Source organism: Alexandromys fortis, unplaced genomic scaffold, assembly GCF_014885135.2.
Source record: "Alexandromys fortis isolate MF-2015 unplaced genomic scaffold, M_Fortis_MF-2015_v1.1 scaffold_27, whole genome shotgun sequence".
Classification (NCBI taxonomy): Eukaryota; Metazoa; Chordata; class Mammalia; order Rodentia; family Cricetidae; genus Alexandromys; species Alexandromys fortis.
In genome coordinates this window covers 990,812-1,007,336 of record NW_026067952.1, presented here as the reverse complement: position 1 = coordinate 1,007,336, position 16,525 = coordinate 990,812, and the positions used below count along the sequence as shown (strand labels likewise).

At 48.7% G+C, this 16,525-nt stretch overlaps 1 protein-coding gene across 2 annotated transcripts in view; it reads right to left on the bottom strand.

The window, feature by feature from the left end:
* Positions 1–1,175: 1,175 nt before the first annotated feature.
* Positions 1,176–16,525, bottom strand: part of Znfx1 (zinc finger NFX1-type containing 1) — a 29,148-nt gene continuing 13,798 nt past the window's right edge. For both annotated transcript variants that reach the window (XM_050150716.1, XM_050150717.1), the window contains exons 5-14: positions 15,138–15,286; positions 13,538–13,687; positions 11,687–11,801; positions 9,999–10,246; positions 8,629–8,768; positions 7,927–8,081; positions 7,422–7,567; positions 6,004–6,114; positions 5,633–5,728; positions 1,176–4,565 (exon numbers count right to left, since the gene is read on the bottom strand). In XM_050150716.1, coding sequence (XP_050006673.1) covers positions 2,121–4,565; positions 5,633–5,728; positions 6,004–6,114; positions 7,422–7,567; positions 7,927–8,081; positions 8,629–8,768; positions 9,999–10,246; positions 11,687–11,801; positions 13,538–13,687; positions 15,138–15,286 — 3,755 coding nt within the window. In that variant the 3' untranslated portion in view covers positions 1,176–2,120. The remainder of the gene's footprint in view (positions 4,566–5,632; positions 5,729–6,003; positions 6,115–7,421; positions 7,568–7,926; positions 8,082–8,628; positions 8,769–9,998; positions 10,247–11,686; positions 11,802–13,537; positions 13,688–15,137; positions 15,287–16,525) is intronic.

The following is a 16,525-nucleotide window of genomic DNA, read 5'->3' as shown; positions in this document are numbered from 1 at the left end:
TGTCTCCTTTTTTAAATTTTGAGAGTGTCTCAAGCAAGCCCAGGCTAGCTTGAAACCTACTATTCAGGCCTCATACTTGGATTAAAGGTATACACTGCCATGCCTGGCTGTGGATCCCTTTCTGATTAACTTTCCTGACATTCAAATGCAAGACGTAATTTTGAGTTCACACTCCCTTCCCTCAGTTTGGAAACGACCAGTTCTCCGGCTGCACATACCCTGAGCCCATGCATGCTTGCCAATGTAGGGTTCTGTTTAGAAAATCAAGGCTTACACTGGGTGGTGGTGGCGGTGCATACCTTTAATCCCAGTACTCGGGAGGCAGAGGCAGGCAGATCTCTGAGTTCGAGGCAAGCCTGGTTTACAGAGCGAGTTCTACGACAGGCTCCAAAGCTACACAGAGAAATATCCTGTCTTGAAAAACAAAACACACACACACAAAAATCAAGGCTCACCTGGTCTGGTGCTGGACTGTGGTTCAGACCAGACTATGCCTTTGGCAGAAAGAGCTCCATGTTAAAATCTAGGTGCAGGGGCCGGGCGGTGGTGGTGCACGCCTTTAATCCCAGTACTCGGGAGGCAGAGGCAGGTGGATCTCTGGGAGTTCGAGGCCAGCCTGGTCTACAAGAGCTAGTTCCGGGAAGGGCACCAAAGCTACCGAGAAACCCTGTCTCGAAAAACAAAAAAAAAAAAAAAAAAAAAAAAAAAAAAAATCTAGGTGCAGGGGACAGGTGAGAAGGCTTAGCCAGTAAAGGCAAGACTGATGACCTGATCTCCATCCTGGGGACCCACAATAGAAAAAAACCATCTCCTTCCAACATGCAGACCACCCAACCATAAACAATAAATCAATGTGTTCTAAAGAGCAAAGTGCAGAACTCTATTAGGAATATCTACTAGTGTGTAGACTGAGTGAACTCATAAGACATCTGCTATATGCTGAAGAATGTCTTACCATAGACATAGAATGTCTTACCACCAGCTAAATGACCCCCACTACAGGAAGTGATGCATGCTTCACCATAGACAGTATCCTACCCACAATTCTACGGCCACCCAAGTTGTTACTGAAAGTTAGGAAGACAGACAAGCCACTGGGGTGGTGGTGAAACACAGCTGAAGCCCTGGGTTCATCAGTTACCAGTACAGTAAAAACCAATCACAGATAGAGTCCACTGATTTTTTTTTCAATCATATTGTTTTTATTAATTGGCATTATAGGATAAAGTGCATAGTAAAGACAAAAAAGGAAACACATACTTACGAAAGGGGCTTTTGTGATCAATATTAGAAAGGACCTGAGATGGCTAAATTTGTTCTAAGGAACACTGGACAGAGGTGCAGATACAGGCCTGGGGCCGGAGCCTGCAGAAGCTGCTGGCATGCTAACCCTGCCCAGGCAAAGGCTGCAAGGGAGGGTGCTGGGACAAAGACTCACAGGAGGTGCTGCTGACACTGAGTGTGCAGATAGCACCACCACCAAACCTCTCCTACAGAGGCCAAGAGACACACATACCACCCTCGCTATTTGAGTGCCAGTTTCAGGAGGGTGCAGGGGCCACTCAGCCTATGCCTACTGTAGAAGCCCCATCCCCAGAGACCCCCCACCAGGGATGGAAACTATGTAACTGGGTCAAGGGGAGTTGAGTCGGTCACAGGCCTCCATCTCCAGAAGGGCAGGAGCCCAAGGAGTAGGGTGCCAGAATTCTGTGCTCCTTGGGTAAGTCGTTCCTAAAGCTCTGGGCTGCTGTTATAACATTATAACAATGGAAATTAGTCTGCAAGTTAAGGCTTGGCCATGAGAAGCAGTGCACCCTGGGAGCACGCAGAAGGGCTGACCATGCCAAGACCCAGTTACCCTAACAGCCCCAGGTGGAGGCCAGATGTTCCCAGGAGTCCTGCTTGCTGCAGCAGAGGAGGTGAGAACTGTGGGCTCTGCTTAGAGCTGGAGGTAAAGTGCTTATTCTAGCGCAGGGGTTCATCTAGAATCACATGTGGGCCCTAAAAGTGGATCCTTAAACAAGTGCCAAGACTAAAGGATACTAACAAACCGGTTCCTCCGCAGGGGAGCCAACCCTGGCTCTGAGGTTGCAGGGCAAAAGGCATTGGGGTGCCATCTTCTACATCATTCTGCGGATCTCCTCAAAGTTCATCAGGTTGTTGGCTGTGTCTGACCAGGCAGGGTACTGGGCTCCATCCATCTCAGGGGCCAGCTGGTTGCTCCTCACCAGAGTATGATTTTCACCGCCAATCGCCTCCTTGCACTCAGGACAGGTGCTCCTCTGCATGGCTCCCCCACACTCAGTGATCACATAGATGTGGCCGTTGGGGCACTTGAACCAGTGGCCACGAGAAACACCCAAGGCAGTGACAATCTGCACCCGCTCTTCCTCTGAGATGCCCAGGCAAGAGCAGGGAAGTGTGCTTTTCAGAGCATCCATCTTTTTCTGCACAAGCTGTTCGTCTTCCTGGGTGAACTTACATGTTTTTTCCAGAATATTCCGGATCCTGGAGACCTCTTCTGCTATGTCGCCTTTCACCTTCTCCCCTGCCATCTTACAGCGTATCAGGAGGGTCACAAGGTAAGTGAGCCTCTGGATTTCACTCTGGAGGTCGCTCAATTCCTGGCTGCTGAAGCTCAGACGCTTCCTGGCCAGCCACTCATAGACCTGTTCGAGTCGAGTCCTCACTTTGTGACGTTCTGAGTCATGCACCTTTTCCAGGGACCCCTCCAGATTGGCCAAGTGGTCGTAGAAGCTGATGGAATTTTCCACAAGGCCCAGGTCCTTCACTGACAGGTTTTTCTGGGCCAGCTTCTCTTGGAGCATCAGGAAATTTTCAGGATGCAGCTGGAGGAACAGAGTCTTGCTCTCCAGCAGGGCCTTAAGTTGTTCCTGGCTGGCTGCAATCTCCCCTGCAGAGCCCTGGATCTTTTCCTTGACAATTTCTATCTCTTCCAGCCGCTGTTTGATGCTTTTTCCATACCTCAGATTTTTGCGGATGGGTACCTGGCAGATGGGGCATACCTTCAGCCTGATAGCGACTTCATCATCCTTCTGTTCATTCATGTAGCGGTCCAGGCCTTGCACCTCGAAGATGTGGTTGCAGTCTTCCAGTTGCACAAAGCGGGCATCGGGCTCATCCTCAAAGCCAAAAAAGATTTGGGTGACCTCATCCAGTTGGCAGACACGGCACTTCTTGGGACAAGGCTCCCCACAGAGACCAATGCAAGGGTGGCCGCATGCCAGCATCTTTGAACAAGGCACGTAGCATGGGGGCCGGTCGCAGGGCTCTGAGCAGAGTCTGGTGCACTGGTAGTGCTGACAGCGCCAGACACAGGGCTCCACACAGGGGCTGCATAGCTCCCCACACTTCTTCTTGCACTGGCTATGGACACAGCGGTTCTGACATGTCCGCTGGCAGGGTGGGCACTCACCAGTGCAGGGCTCCTGGCACTTGTGTGAGCAGATGAGCAGGCGCTTGCAGGGCTGCTGACAGCGCTCATGGAAGCGCCCTTCAAAGCAACTGTTACAGGAGCCTGGGCAGGGATGGCCACAGTCTAGGACGGTGTCACACTTGGTGGTGCACTTGACTGGCAGACCGTATTTTATACATTCCACCTCACCACACTTCACCTGTTGGCTGTGCCCACACTTCAGTTTCACAGTGACCTTTTCTGGACATAGCCGCACACAATCCTCACCACACAGGTGGCTGCATCTGTGACCACATCTTAGGACCTTGGGGCAAGGCTCCTGGCAGCAATAATTTGACTCTGGCATTGAACAAGGGACCATCTGTTTGTGACCACACTGAACAATGATTTTGGGCACTTTTACCTGACAAGACTTGGGACACTTCTGGAAGCAAACAAGTGGGCACCGGTGCCCATCTGGGCAGATGACTTTCTGACATGGCTTCATGCACTGGAACTCCTTGTGGGAGGAGTCATATGGGTGGCAGGCACGTGTGCACACATGCCCGCAGGCCAACCGGAACTCACAGGGCAGGCTGCAGCCTCCTTCTGGCACTTTTTGGAAATCAGAAGCTTTGGATACAAGGGTGTGGGTGTCAGGGTGATTCTGGCAACAGAGGCGGAGGGATGGGCCTATTTGGTTCTTCTCTCGAAGGGTATGGATGATCTTGCTCCACAAGGGCACCTTGGCAAGCATCTGCATGTTCCCAATGCAGTACATCCCCTTCTTGGCCCGGGACAAGGCTACACAGATGCGGTTTGGGATCTGGAGGAAGCCCACCTTCCCCTCTTGGTTGCTCCGCACTAATGAGAGGAGGATGATGTCATTCTCTTCCCCTTGGTACTTGTCCACCACATGAACCTTGATGCCAGCAAATGTCTTGGCAGGCATGAGTTTGCGCAAGCAGAAGAGCTGCCCAGTGTAGGTGGTGAGGATGGTGATCTGGGAGGGGCGATACTCCTGGCACAGGAAGTACTGGCACAGCTCCACCACAAAGTGTGCCTCGTGTTGGTTCTGATGGCTTCTGCCTTCTTGGATCTCCTGCTCAGGAAAGCAGTGCTCCACAAAGTAAAGGTTGGAAGAGACCCCCTGAGAAGCAAGGCGACACGTCAGAGCGTCCTTGTGGTGCCTCCCCTTCCGTTCAGCACTAGGACTAAACTCAGGGCCTCACACATGCTAAGCAGGTGGTATACTCTGAGCTACACCCCAGCTCTTGGCTCGCATCTCAAGGACACTAACCACTGGCCCTCAGAAGAGACTGCTTTCTGCGCTCTCTACCTCACAACCTTTACTTCTGAAGTCAGTCACCAGGGCACGGAGCTGGAGAATGAGAAAGCCTGTCTTAGTTTTCCAAGTATCTGATCACTTGCCATGGTGAAGGCAACAGGCAGCAGCGGTGATGAGGAAGGAGCTGATGCTCTGAGTGCTCATGTGCCGACTGCTGCACAGGCCCTTCCTCAGCACGGCTGGGGACAGGCAGGAGCCACTGTACTTACCACACAGAACACCTGCAGAGCGCTCTCTCTCTCTCTCTCTCTCTCTCTCTCTCTTGTTTTTTGAGACAGGGTTTCTCTGTGTAACAGCTCTGGCTGTCTTAAAACTAGCTCTGTAGACTAGGCTGGTCTTGAACTCAGAGATCTGCCTGAATGCTGGAATTAAAAATGTGCACTACTACCGCCCAACTCAGATTCTATTTTTCTTTTTATTTGTGTGTGAGTATGAGGGGGTGGGTGCATGTGTACGTCCATATGTGGGTATGTACACTGAGTGTGGATGCCCATGAAGACCAGAGGATGCAGAGAGGCCAAGAGATGATCAGTGTTGGATACGGACTGGTGTTGTGAGGTCCCCAGTGTGGGTGCTGAGAACTGAACTTGGGTCCTCTGGAAAAGCAGCACAGACTTTTTTAGACAGAGTCTCCCTATTATGTAGCTCTTGCTGTCCTGGAAGGTAGACCAGGCTGACCTCCAAGTCACAGATCCACCTGCCTCTGCCTCCCAAGTGCTAGGATTAAAGGCGTGTGCCACCACGCTGGCTTCAGGTCACACTCTTAAGCACCTGAACCATCTCCAGCCCCTCTACTACTTTCCTTTCCAAGGAAAGGACACTTCTAGACTGTTGACACCATCAGAGATGATCAGGTAGGACAGACTGACCTTAATCTGCTCATACTTGAGAACAGAGGGATGGTTCTCCAGATCCTGGTAAATGTGGGGGATCAAAAGGCGGGCGATTTCAGGACGCATGCGGTGCTGAAACGACAGATGTCGGGATCAGCAACAAGAGCAAGATAAAGGGCCGCATCTCTGGAGCTGCAGCACCAGCAGGAAACCTGCAGAGGGAACACTGAGGCGCACTGGGAGAAAGCATGATACAAGCGGCTGGGTCCTGCAAAGCAGGGGACCTTGTAGTGGCTGAAACCGTCTTTCTGATGGGCAATTTCAGGTAAGCCAGCTCTAACTGCTGGCATGTGGCACAAATCAGAAACCTTCTAGACGTCTGTAGCAACACAAACCCAGCCGCTCACCTGGTGATTCAGACGGACGAAGGGGATGTTCACTTTTACCAGCCGCTCAAACAGGGACACCTCAAGGTTGAAGTTCTTGGCCAGATCATACACGTTAGCACTGGGACGTAGCTGGGGAGAGAAAACAGTTGAGAATTCTCTGCTGGAACACCCGCAGCATGTGTCTGAAGCATAGTCTGTTGAAAGGTGGACACGAGTCTTGGTGCTGACAGGTCAAGGATTAATAGTGACGAGGACTGGAAAACCCAGGTGATATAACGAAGAGCCCAAGGGTGGAAATTCTTTGGCTTGGCCTCTCAATAGTGACATCTGAGCGGACAACAGCACGGAGGAAGCTGCCAGTCATTTATCCATTTGAAAAGCAAACCATGAAAAGGGACAGGAAGGACAGTGAATGGGAGCCCTGAGCAAACGAGGTGAGCCAGAGACACAGGACAACACCCACTCTTGATTTTGAGAAGGTCTTGCTATGTTCAGCTTCTAGACCCAGGTGTGGTTGTGCATGATGCTGCAATCCCACACTTGAAAGTTGGGGGCAAGGGTCAGGAGTATAAAGCCATCCTCAGCTACAAATTGAATTCAAGGCTACCACGGGCTACATAAGACCATCTCAAAATCAAAGAAGCTTGATTTTTGACATCAAGAGCAGTGAAAAGCCCCTGGGGGGTGGGGGTAGAGAGTGACATGCTCTCATTTACAGGAATTGTGAGGTTTGGGCTCGTCTGAGGCAGGCGTATCAGTATGTAGCACAAGCTTGTGGCCAAGCCTGGCTAATTTACTTTTTGTTGTTTTTATATTTAATTCACTTTGGCTCCTTTTCAGGGGACAGACCAGCAGGTAGCAAAAATGGAAGTAAAAGACTAAAGAACTTTCTATGCAATTGTCTATGCAAAGGGCTGGAGAAATGGCTCTGTGGCTGGTTAGAGTACAGGCTATTCTTGCAGAGGATCCAAATTCAATTCCCAGCACCCAGGCAGCAGTCACAACTGACTGTAACTCAAGTCTATGGGAACCTGTCACTCTCTTCTGGCTCCACAGGCACTGCAGGTATGTGATACGGTGACATACACGCAGGCAAGACACAAACATCCACCATACACATTAAAAGAAAAAGGACACTGTTTAAATCTTTTTTAAAGGCATGATGAATTTAAACTAAGCAAGGTAGTACAGTTCTATAATCCCAGAAGCCTGAGGCAGGAGGATTACAAATGTGAGGCCAACCTAATCTGTATGGCTGGGGAGGGGCCCAGGGCGCAATCTCTAGCAGTGGCACTGTGCAGGAAAAGACCGTGGTATTCAAGGAAGAGCAGGCACAGAAAGTCACCAATAAGCTCGAGGACTGTTACACAGAGACGCCAGAGTCCCCTGTCCTATTTTCCAGAGAACACCCCACCTTCTAAGAATTCTTGCTTTACCTGCTGGTGGTCCCCAATCAGAATGAGATGCTGGCAAGCTTTGCTTAGCGTGGCAATGGTGTGGGCCTCAAGAACCTCGGCAGCCTCTTCTACAATGACGATCCGAGGCTCTACTTGCTGAAGGATCTGGCGGTACTTGGCAGCACCTCAAATCAGGAAAGATGAGAGAGGCTCCTTTGAGCTGGGGCATAGAACCCAGAGGGCTACCTCTTCTGTATCTTTCCTGGGCTGACAGATAACTAAGCCCTCCTTCACATCTGGAGCTGAAGTGGCCACTAAGCAAGAGGATGGGCACTGAGTGAGAGGGTGGGCACTGTGTGGTCCTGAGCTTTATGCTTCTTGGTTATTGTTTTGAGTTTTAAGCTCTGCAGCAACAAGTAGGAGACCGTCACCAAGAGTTCCCAGGTAAGGCTGGCTTCACCCCTCTCTGCAGTTTTCTTCATTTGACGGGATCTGGACACCACGGCGAACTCGGCTTCAACAGGTAAAGCCCCCACCTTCCTACCTGTGGTTGTCATGCCCACAACCTGGGCATCTTTAAGGATGTGCAGGTCTTCCTGGAGTCTCAGTTCAGCCATTCTGTCTGCTGATGTGCGGTACTGGCGTTCATAGCTGAGGATCCTCCGGCGAGTGTCAGCTTGGTACATCTGTAGCCACAGCCTGGAGAATGAAACCAGGGAAAGGAAGCCTTTCTTCTCTACGTGTTTTTTGAGGAAATGATATACCAGTTTCTGAAGTGAATCCTAAAACCCTACAGAGCTGGCAGGCCAGGCAGGGAGAATGAGACTCAGAGTTACAGAAAACAAGAGTAAAATGGCTGGGTGGTGGTGGTGCATTCCTTTAATCTCATTATTTGGGAGGCAGAGGCAGGCGGATCTCTGTGAGTTCCAGGGCAGCTAGGGCTACACAGTGAAATTCTGTCTCAAAAAAAAAAAAAAAAAAAAAAAAAAACCAGAAAAAGAAAAAAGAAAAAAAAAATTAAGAGTCTAAAATGCCACATAAAAGATGTTCAGAGTCCTTGAGATAAGGAAGAAGCACAGGCACAGGGTACAGACAGCTCTGCCGTCAAAGCTTCCCAGTGGCTTTCTACTTTTCACCTCAACTGTATGAGGTCCTGCCCAATCTGACACATTCCCCATTCTAGAACAGAAAAGGAATTCTGTGGGAAATGACACAGACTGACTAGGCTTGGGCACCATACCCGTACCTATAAAGCTGCCAGCGGGTGTTCAGGTCCAGTTGCCAGATGTCCTGGATGGCATTGGCCTCAGCCTCAGTCATGGTGTTCAGTTTGCGAAGCTCAGCCTTCACTTTTCTCTTCATTTTCTTTTTCTGGTTACGCTGGGTCTGTAGACGTCAAGACCAGGCCAGAGATTGAGCAGAGGCCCCAGCACAGAAGTGAAGGAGTTACCACCCCAGCAGACATTGTCTCATTCTCTCAACAGCTACTCCAACATGAGAAGCTGATCAGAGGCTCTAGAATCTGCCTGGGTCCCAAGCCCATCTTGTCTTTTATCAGGCAGTGTGACTTAGGTGCTGGCTGTCGACTTGGCAACGTGAAGAACCCTGGGAAGGACTTCCTTCCACTGGCAAGCAATGGCTGTCATTGGCCATCTTTACTTATGTTTGACCTTCTAATATCACACACAAAGTCTTATATAGCGTCACAATATTTTCTAACAGGTGGGTTTGTGCCATACCTCCATCCTTCCCTTTCCCTGCTTCTCCTGCCTGAGCTCGCCTGGACTATCACCTGTTTCTCTCTCAAAGTGGATGTGTCATCAAAGCAGAGGGGATTGGGCTCTCGGTGGACGCTGCCTAAGAGCAGGTGTTTAGTTCTTGGCCTGCCACAGGCCGACTACAATGGCCCAATGCACTCACAATACCTTAGGAGAAAGCATTCCCTTCTGGATCTGTCACTGAATGAGGTTACAAGATTTTAGGAAGATTGGTGTGTGAAGCAGATGTCACTAAAGTCCCCACCCCCAAGTGACACAACAGAGAAAAGCACAAGACACAGTTCTGAGAACTGGGCTCCTATCTCTGCCCCACGCAATGCTATTGACCCGAACCAGTAAGGCACAGAGAGAGCATCAGGTGAAAACCACTGCATCCAAATTGTCCTTCAGAGACCTTCATTCTCAGTAAGGCGTTCAAATCGGTGTTTGGAGCAGCCAGTCTCCTGCTGTCACAGGAGCAGAGTAAATGCTGCTAAGGGCCAGATCCTAGGCTTATTGAGGACGAAGCCTGCACTCCTGTCTTGCTTCCATCCTCTATGTCTACATTGGCTACTCATGAACAAGAGAATGAGGCACTGTCAGTATGTACCACGTTCTCCTGAAAACTGCAGGGGAGCACCCTGGCACCTATTTCTTGTCTAAGTTGCTAGTTCTTGCGGGTCCCCTCTGACTGACTGTAGCTTTTCTGTCCCCAGCTGTGAGGATGACCTGAAGCCGCAGCAGTCACAGGAGTGGTCCAGCCCTATGGTGTCTGCTTCAGTAGAACCTAACTCAAGCCTGCGTGGTAAACCTGAATCCTCCTCCCCATTCTAGGCCTCAGGGGAAGAAGTGAGTTTACCTCCCACTCTTCTGCAACTTGCTCCTGTCCAGCCGTAGCTCCAGGCCCATACTGGTCTAGCCTCATGGCCAAAAGGATTTTAGCCAACTCCTGGTCCTCCCCATTCTCTTCCTTTTTTTTTCGCCGGGGTTTCACCACCTCTTCTTCTTCAATCACTCGGTCTGCTTCAATCAGGTCGGCTTCCTCAGCGATGTCAATCAGGGAATCCTCCTCTTCCCCTTCCTCCTCCTCTTCCCCTTCTGCCTGGGCTAAGAGAGGAAGCAGGAGGAACAGGGACACCTATAAGAGCTCACACACAAGACAGTTTCCTGGCAATAAGCAGGGAAGGGAATTGAGAGGAATGTTAGGGACAGACACCTAACATTTTTTGTATGTTTGTGTTGTTACACTTTGTGATGGTTTAATAGTCAGATAAAAAAAAAAAAAAAGGCTTTTTTTTTCCTTTTTGGAGACAGAGTCTCATCATGTAATCCTGCTATGCTCTATGAAGACCAGGCTGGCCTTGAGCTGTAAGAGATCTACCTGCCTCTGGCCTCAAACTCACAGAGATTCACCTGCCTCTGCCTCCTGAATGCTGGGACTAAAGGCAAGTGCCACCACTGCCCAGCCAAAACTGTTGTTTTTTTTTTTGAATTTTGATTCAGGGTTTCTCTGTAGCTTTTGGTTCCTGTCCTGGAACTAGCTCTTGTAGACCAGGCTGGCCTCGAACTCACAGAGATCTGCCTGCCTCTGCCTCCCGAGTGCTGGGATTAAAGGCATGCACCACCAACGCCTGGCTCCAAAACTGTTTTTTAAGAAAGGTTTTACTCTATCAAATATACAAATGAGGGTAAGAAAAAATAAAATGTAAATGTGAAAATTACTTACTTTTAATGTGTATGAGTTTTTGCCTGCATGTATGTCTGTGCACCACAAGTGTGCCTGATGTCGGTGTTGGATGCTCGAAGGCTAGACGTTTGTGGGCTGCCATGTAGGTGCTGGGAACTAAACCCATGATCTTAACTGCTAAGCCCTCTCTCTAGCCTCTCACTCTGTACAGTTTCTGTTTCTTCTCTGAGTCAGTCTTGCCATATAGCCTAGGCTGGTCCCTAACTTCTGGGATTGTAATTGTTCACAACCATATGTTAAGTTCTCTGGTTTTTTACACTGACTTTTATTATTATCAACATGTGCATATGTGTGTTGAGAAAAATTCTCACATAGATCAAGTTGAAGTTGTTATACAGTTGTTTTTTTTTTTTTTTTTTTGAGACAGGGTTTCTCTGTGGCTTTGGAGCCTGTCCTCGAACTAGCTCTGTAGACCAGGCTGGTCTCGAACTCACAGAGATCCACCTGCCTCTGCCTCCCGAGTGCTGGGATTGCAGTTGGGTTTTTTGAGACAGGATTTCTCAACAGTCCTGCCTGTCCATCCTAGAACTCACTATGTAGTCAAGATGATTTTGAACTCACAAAGATCTCCCTCTGCCTACCTAGAGTTGGGATTAAAGGCATATGTCACCATGCCCAGTTTCAGGGTTGCAGAGGATGTACATGAAGGCCAGCAATGTGCCGAGCTCTAACTCCCCAGGTCTAACAAGCACTTCCATGTCATACTCAACAAGAGCACTCTGTCCTTTCTACTGTGCATTGAGTCATGTGGTTAAACCACACTCCAGCTGAAGGTACGGTGGGTCACACGAACTTCTTACCTGTGCTCTCAGGTCCTGCTGGAGGAGCACTATGAGGGAAAGAACCCACACCAAGTCCCAGCCATTCAAGCATCATGGAATGCTTCGAGGGCTGGACACAGACCCAGTCAGCATCCTGTGAAGGAAGAATTGTTGGTCGTGAGACTTCCATGACAACCGGGTATGAAGATAGTGTCTCCTCAGGGGAGTTAAAATTCTTTCCTCTGGGCAGTGGTGGCACGCACACCTTTAATCTCAGCCTGGTCTAAGGAGTGAATTCCAGGACAGCCAGGGCTATACAGAGGGACCCCGTCTCAGGAAAAACACACACACACACACACACACACACACACACACAACCAAAAAACAAACAAAAAATTTCCTGAGGGCAAATCTCAAGAGCAGGTTCTTTCTTAATGTGTATGAAGTTCTGGGTTCTAACCCAAGCACAGAAAATCTAAACCAAACCTTAAGGTTCAGAGGCTATTAGATTGCTGATACATATCTGTGATCTTAGCACTCAGGAGATGATGTAAAGGGGTCAGAGGTCTAAAGGCCAGCCTCAGCTATATAGTGAGTTAGAGACCAGTATGGGCTACCTGTGCCCTCACCTTAAAATAAACAAACAAACAAATAAATGAAATGGGGAGACTACAAAACTGGAACATTTAATACTATTTACACAAAATGTTAAAATCCAAATATCTAGTCTGTCCTGACAAAGTCAAGAGAACCCAAGCAACAAGAATCCTTTGTACCAAATGGCAGTGGGCAGCTGGAGCTGAGCTGTACCTTTCAGATGGCCACAGGCTTCTCTGTCCCACCGTTTCCCACCAGCCCAGTGAGACAAGGCCAGCTACCTTACAGAGTCGGTCTTCGTGACTCCTAGCAGGGCCCTCTGAAGGCTGGCAGTGTAATTGCTTACTTGGGATCACACTGGCACAAACGCCACAGTATATGCTCTACACTTTCCAGGGGCCTGAGTTCAATTTCCAGCCAGCATCTACATGGTGTTCACAACTGTTTCTAACTTCAGATACAGGGCATAGTGCTTTCTTCTGGTCTGTGTGGTCACCAAGCATAAAAGTGGTGGACACACATACATGCAGGCAAAACACCCACCCATGCACATAAAAATAAAATTAAACAAAAGCAAAGCACACCTTTAATCACAGAACTTGAGAGGCAGAGGCAGGTGGATCTCTTAAGAGTTTGAGATCAGCCTGGTCTAGACAATGAGACCCTATCTCAAACAAACAAACAAACAAACAAAAAAAACAGTTGGGCAGTGGCGGCACACGCCTTTAATCTCACCACTAGGGAGGCAGAGACAGGCGGATCTCAGTGAGTTCCAGGACAGCCTAGTCTACAAAGTGAGTTCCAGGACAGCCAGACTGTTACACAGAGAAACCCTGTCTCAAAAAAAACAAAAACAATAAAATAAAATAATAAATGTATCTACTGAAATTACCACATTTCTCTAAGCCAAATTTACAAGTGCTAGCAGCTTCACAGTGCTCAATTTAATGCTACTGTTTTTAGTGTGTGTGTGTGTGCGCGCACACACTTGCAGGATCCTGCTCTTTTGTTAGTTAAGTACTCTTTTACTAAGGAAACCTCCAAACGCCAACATAATGTTAGCCTCATCTTATAGCAGAATAACTTGGCATATAAAATCAAGTAGCTTGTCAAAAGCAAAGCCTATCCCAGCAGGTGTACTACAGAGCCTGGGTCCTAACAGGGCCCTCGATGGCCTCATCTCAAGAGGACACTCTTCACCAGCACCATCAGACCTGCAGACAGATAAAGCTCTGGTCCGTGGCTTCTGCTGGAATTGCCTCCATGTGCTGAGCATCTTCCGGGCAGCCCTACCTGCACAGGTCCACTCATGAGGCTGTCCCAGTGCTGGGGAGAGATGTACTTCTCCAGGTACTGCTCCCGAACGACACCATGCATAGTGCATTCCAGGGTCTTGGCCCCTTCAAGAAGTTCTTGCTCTGATTCCTTCATCCCTGTCACAATCTGCCAAGAACAGAAAGAAATACGATGAAGAAACATTCTCTCCCAATGCTAGCCTCTGCCCTGAGAGAAAATAAAGAGAAGAAAGGAAATGCAAGAATGAATAAGAAGCCGGGTGGTGGTGGCACACACATTTAAGCCCAGCACTGGGGAGGCAGAGGCAGGAGGATCTCTGTGAGTTCGAGGCCAGCTTGATTTACAGAGCAAATTACAGGACAGGCTCCAAAGCTACAGAGAAACCCTGTCTCGTAAAACCAAAAAGAAAGGAAGAAAGAAAGAAAGACAGACAGACAGAAAGACAGACTGACTGACTAATAAACACACCAGTGAGTCAATGACAGTTTCTCAAGTACATCATGCGGTCTTGAAACCCACGGACGAGGGTTCAATGGCTGCCTAGGCAGTAAGCAGGGCAAGCAAAGGAAGACCCAGTAGAAACAGGTGCTCCAGATCAGACTTCAAGCCTCACAGCCTCTTTTCCTCCTTGATTATAAGACCTGGGTTTTATTTTCTCCACTTGTTTAAGAGACAGGTTCTTGCTACATTGCCCAGGCTGGTCACAAACTTCTGGTTTATTTTATTTTTTTTGTTTTTTAAGATTTATTTATCTACTATGTATATAGTATTCTGCTTGCACTTATGCCTGCAGGCCTGAAGAGGGCACCAGATCTCATTACAGATGGTTGTGAGCCACCATGTGGTTGCTGGGAATTGAACTCAGGACCTTTGGAAGAGCAGCCAGTGCTCTTAACCACTGAGCCATCTCTCCAGCCCCAAACTTCTGGTTTAATCAATCCCTCCTGCCTCAATTATTTCCCTAATAGCTGAGAATAAAGGTTGGTGCCACTGTACCCAATTTTTTTAAAAATATTTACTTATTTATTTACTATGTATACAATATTCTGTCAGTGTGTATGCCTGCAGGCCAGAAGAGGGCACCAGACCTCATTACAGATGGTTGTGAGCCACCATGTGGTTGCTGGGAATTGAACTCAGGACCTTTGGAAGAGCAGGCAATGCTCTTAACCTCTGAGCCATCTCTCCAGCCCCCCAGTTAAGATTTTGATTGGGCATCCTGGTCAGATAAAAGACACATGCACCTTTAATCCCTGCATTTGAGAGGCAGAGGCAGGCAGATCTCTGCGTTTTATGGCCAGCCTGGTCTACAGAATGAGTTCTAGGAGATCCAGGACTACACAGAGAAAACCTGTCTTGAAAAACAAAGACACTTCACAGTAGGCTGTATTGTAGATAATTGCGGGTAGCAGACGGAAGGTCCTGGTAGGGGCAAGAAAGGAACTTTTTTCACCCTTTGACTTGGGCATCAAAAGATTAGCAGAATGAAATGCTAGAAGGAAGCTGGTCCTTCAGAGGGCTGAGAAGTTTGCCAGAAAGCAGCTGCTTTGTTAGGTGGGTCGCTTAGCCCCTCAGCTATTCCAGTGTTGGAACTTACGCTCATGTAGGCCCTTCGCAGGTGCATGGGGAGATTGCGGCGGAATTCCCGCTTGTTCCTCAGCTCCCTCAGGGTGAACTGCTTCAGGATTTCACTGTTGCTCCTTCCACCCACTCGCACAATGCTGGTCTTCTGACACCTGTAAATGCCTGTGAAGAAACATGCAGTATTCCAGGGCTGAAAAGAGCAAGATACTGACCTGACCTGGTCCAGATGAGAGTTGTGTGTTCTAGGATCTTATCTCAATTGGTCCCTTAGGGAGCAAACCTGTGCTTATAGAACGTTCACTCCACTTGTGTGAGGAGGCTACAAATAAAGTGTGGGCTGCCAAGCAGAGAAGTGTAGCACTTAAGAGCACGATGACGGCCTGGCGGGAAGGAGTCAGATCTGTGTGATTATTTCGGGGGTTAAGCTAGCTGGGCAGCTGGAACAACAAGCAGCCCGCGCCTCCTGTTACAGAATGGCGTCCAACATGGGCTCCAGGCAGCCAGGGCTACACAAAGAAACTCTGTCTCAAACAAACAACAACAACAAAAGGTGTAAGGCCATGGACCTAAGACAAATGGAGAGAGCGCTCCGGCTTTAAGACTTAAGGCTGCAGAGCACAAGCAGATGGTCAGGCACTGAACTGGTGGCTGCTCTGTGTAAGACCAGAGACAGCAGCAATGTCCCTGTGTGGCTACAGTCTAAGAGCCCATCTCTGCAGCTCTAGCACAGCAGTAGAAGCAAATGGCCACGACCTGGGGCCCATTCCACACATGGAATGGCTGCTTATATGGAGACTCAGCTTTTGATCTGCTTTCCACTGCTCATTAAACCACTGATCCTAACACCCACAGCTCTACTGCTGAAGGACCTGCTGCTGGAAACGCCAGAGGATCTGAGCTGGCTGCTAGGCAGAGTCCACCAGGGCTTACATTGGTGGAAAAAGCACAGAGAAATACAGAGCAAGGTATTTCAAAATGAAGGATGTATACTTACTTATTCATTGGAGCAAATAGCATTAAAAAGATTTATTTTGTCCCCTGGAGTTGTTACCACAGGTAGATTGAAAGGTGTTCAATGTGGGTGCTGGGAACTGAAGTCATGTCCTCTGGAAGAGCACTCAGCCATCTCTCCAGCTCCTAATGAGTACTGTCTTGAGTGATTAACATGTTGTGTAAGTACAGTAAGAATATTTGTAGCCCTTAATGTTTAGAGTCCATAGCACAGACCAAAAGGAAAAACAAAAAACAAAAAACAAAAAAACAAACTGGGCTGCTCTCTAGAGGACCTGGGTTTGATTTCCAGCACCAACACAGCGGCTTACCACAACCGCTGTAACTCCAGTTTCAGGGCCCTGGCTTACCACAACCGCTGTAACTCCAGTTTCAGGGCCCTGGATTACC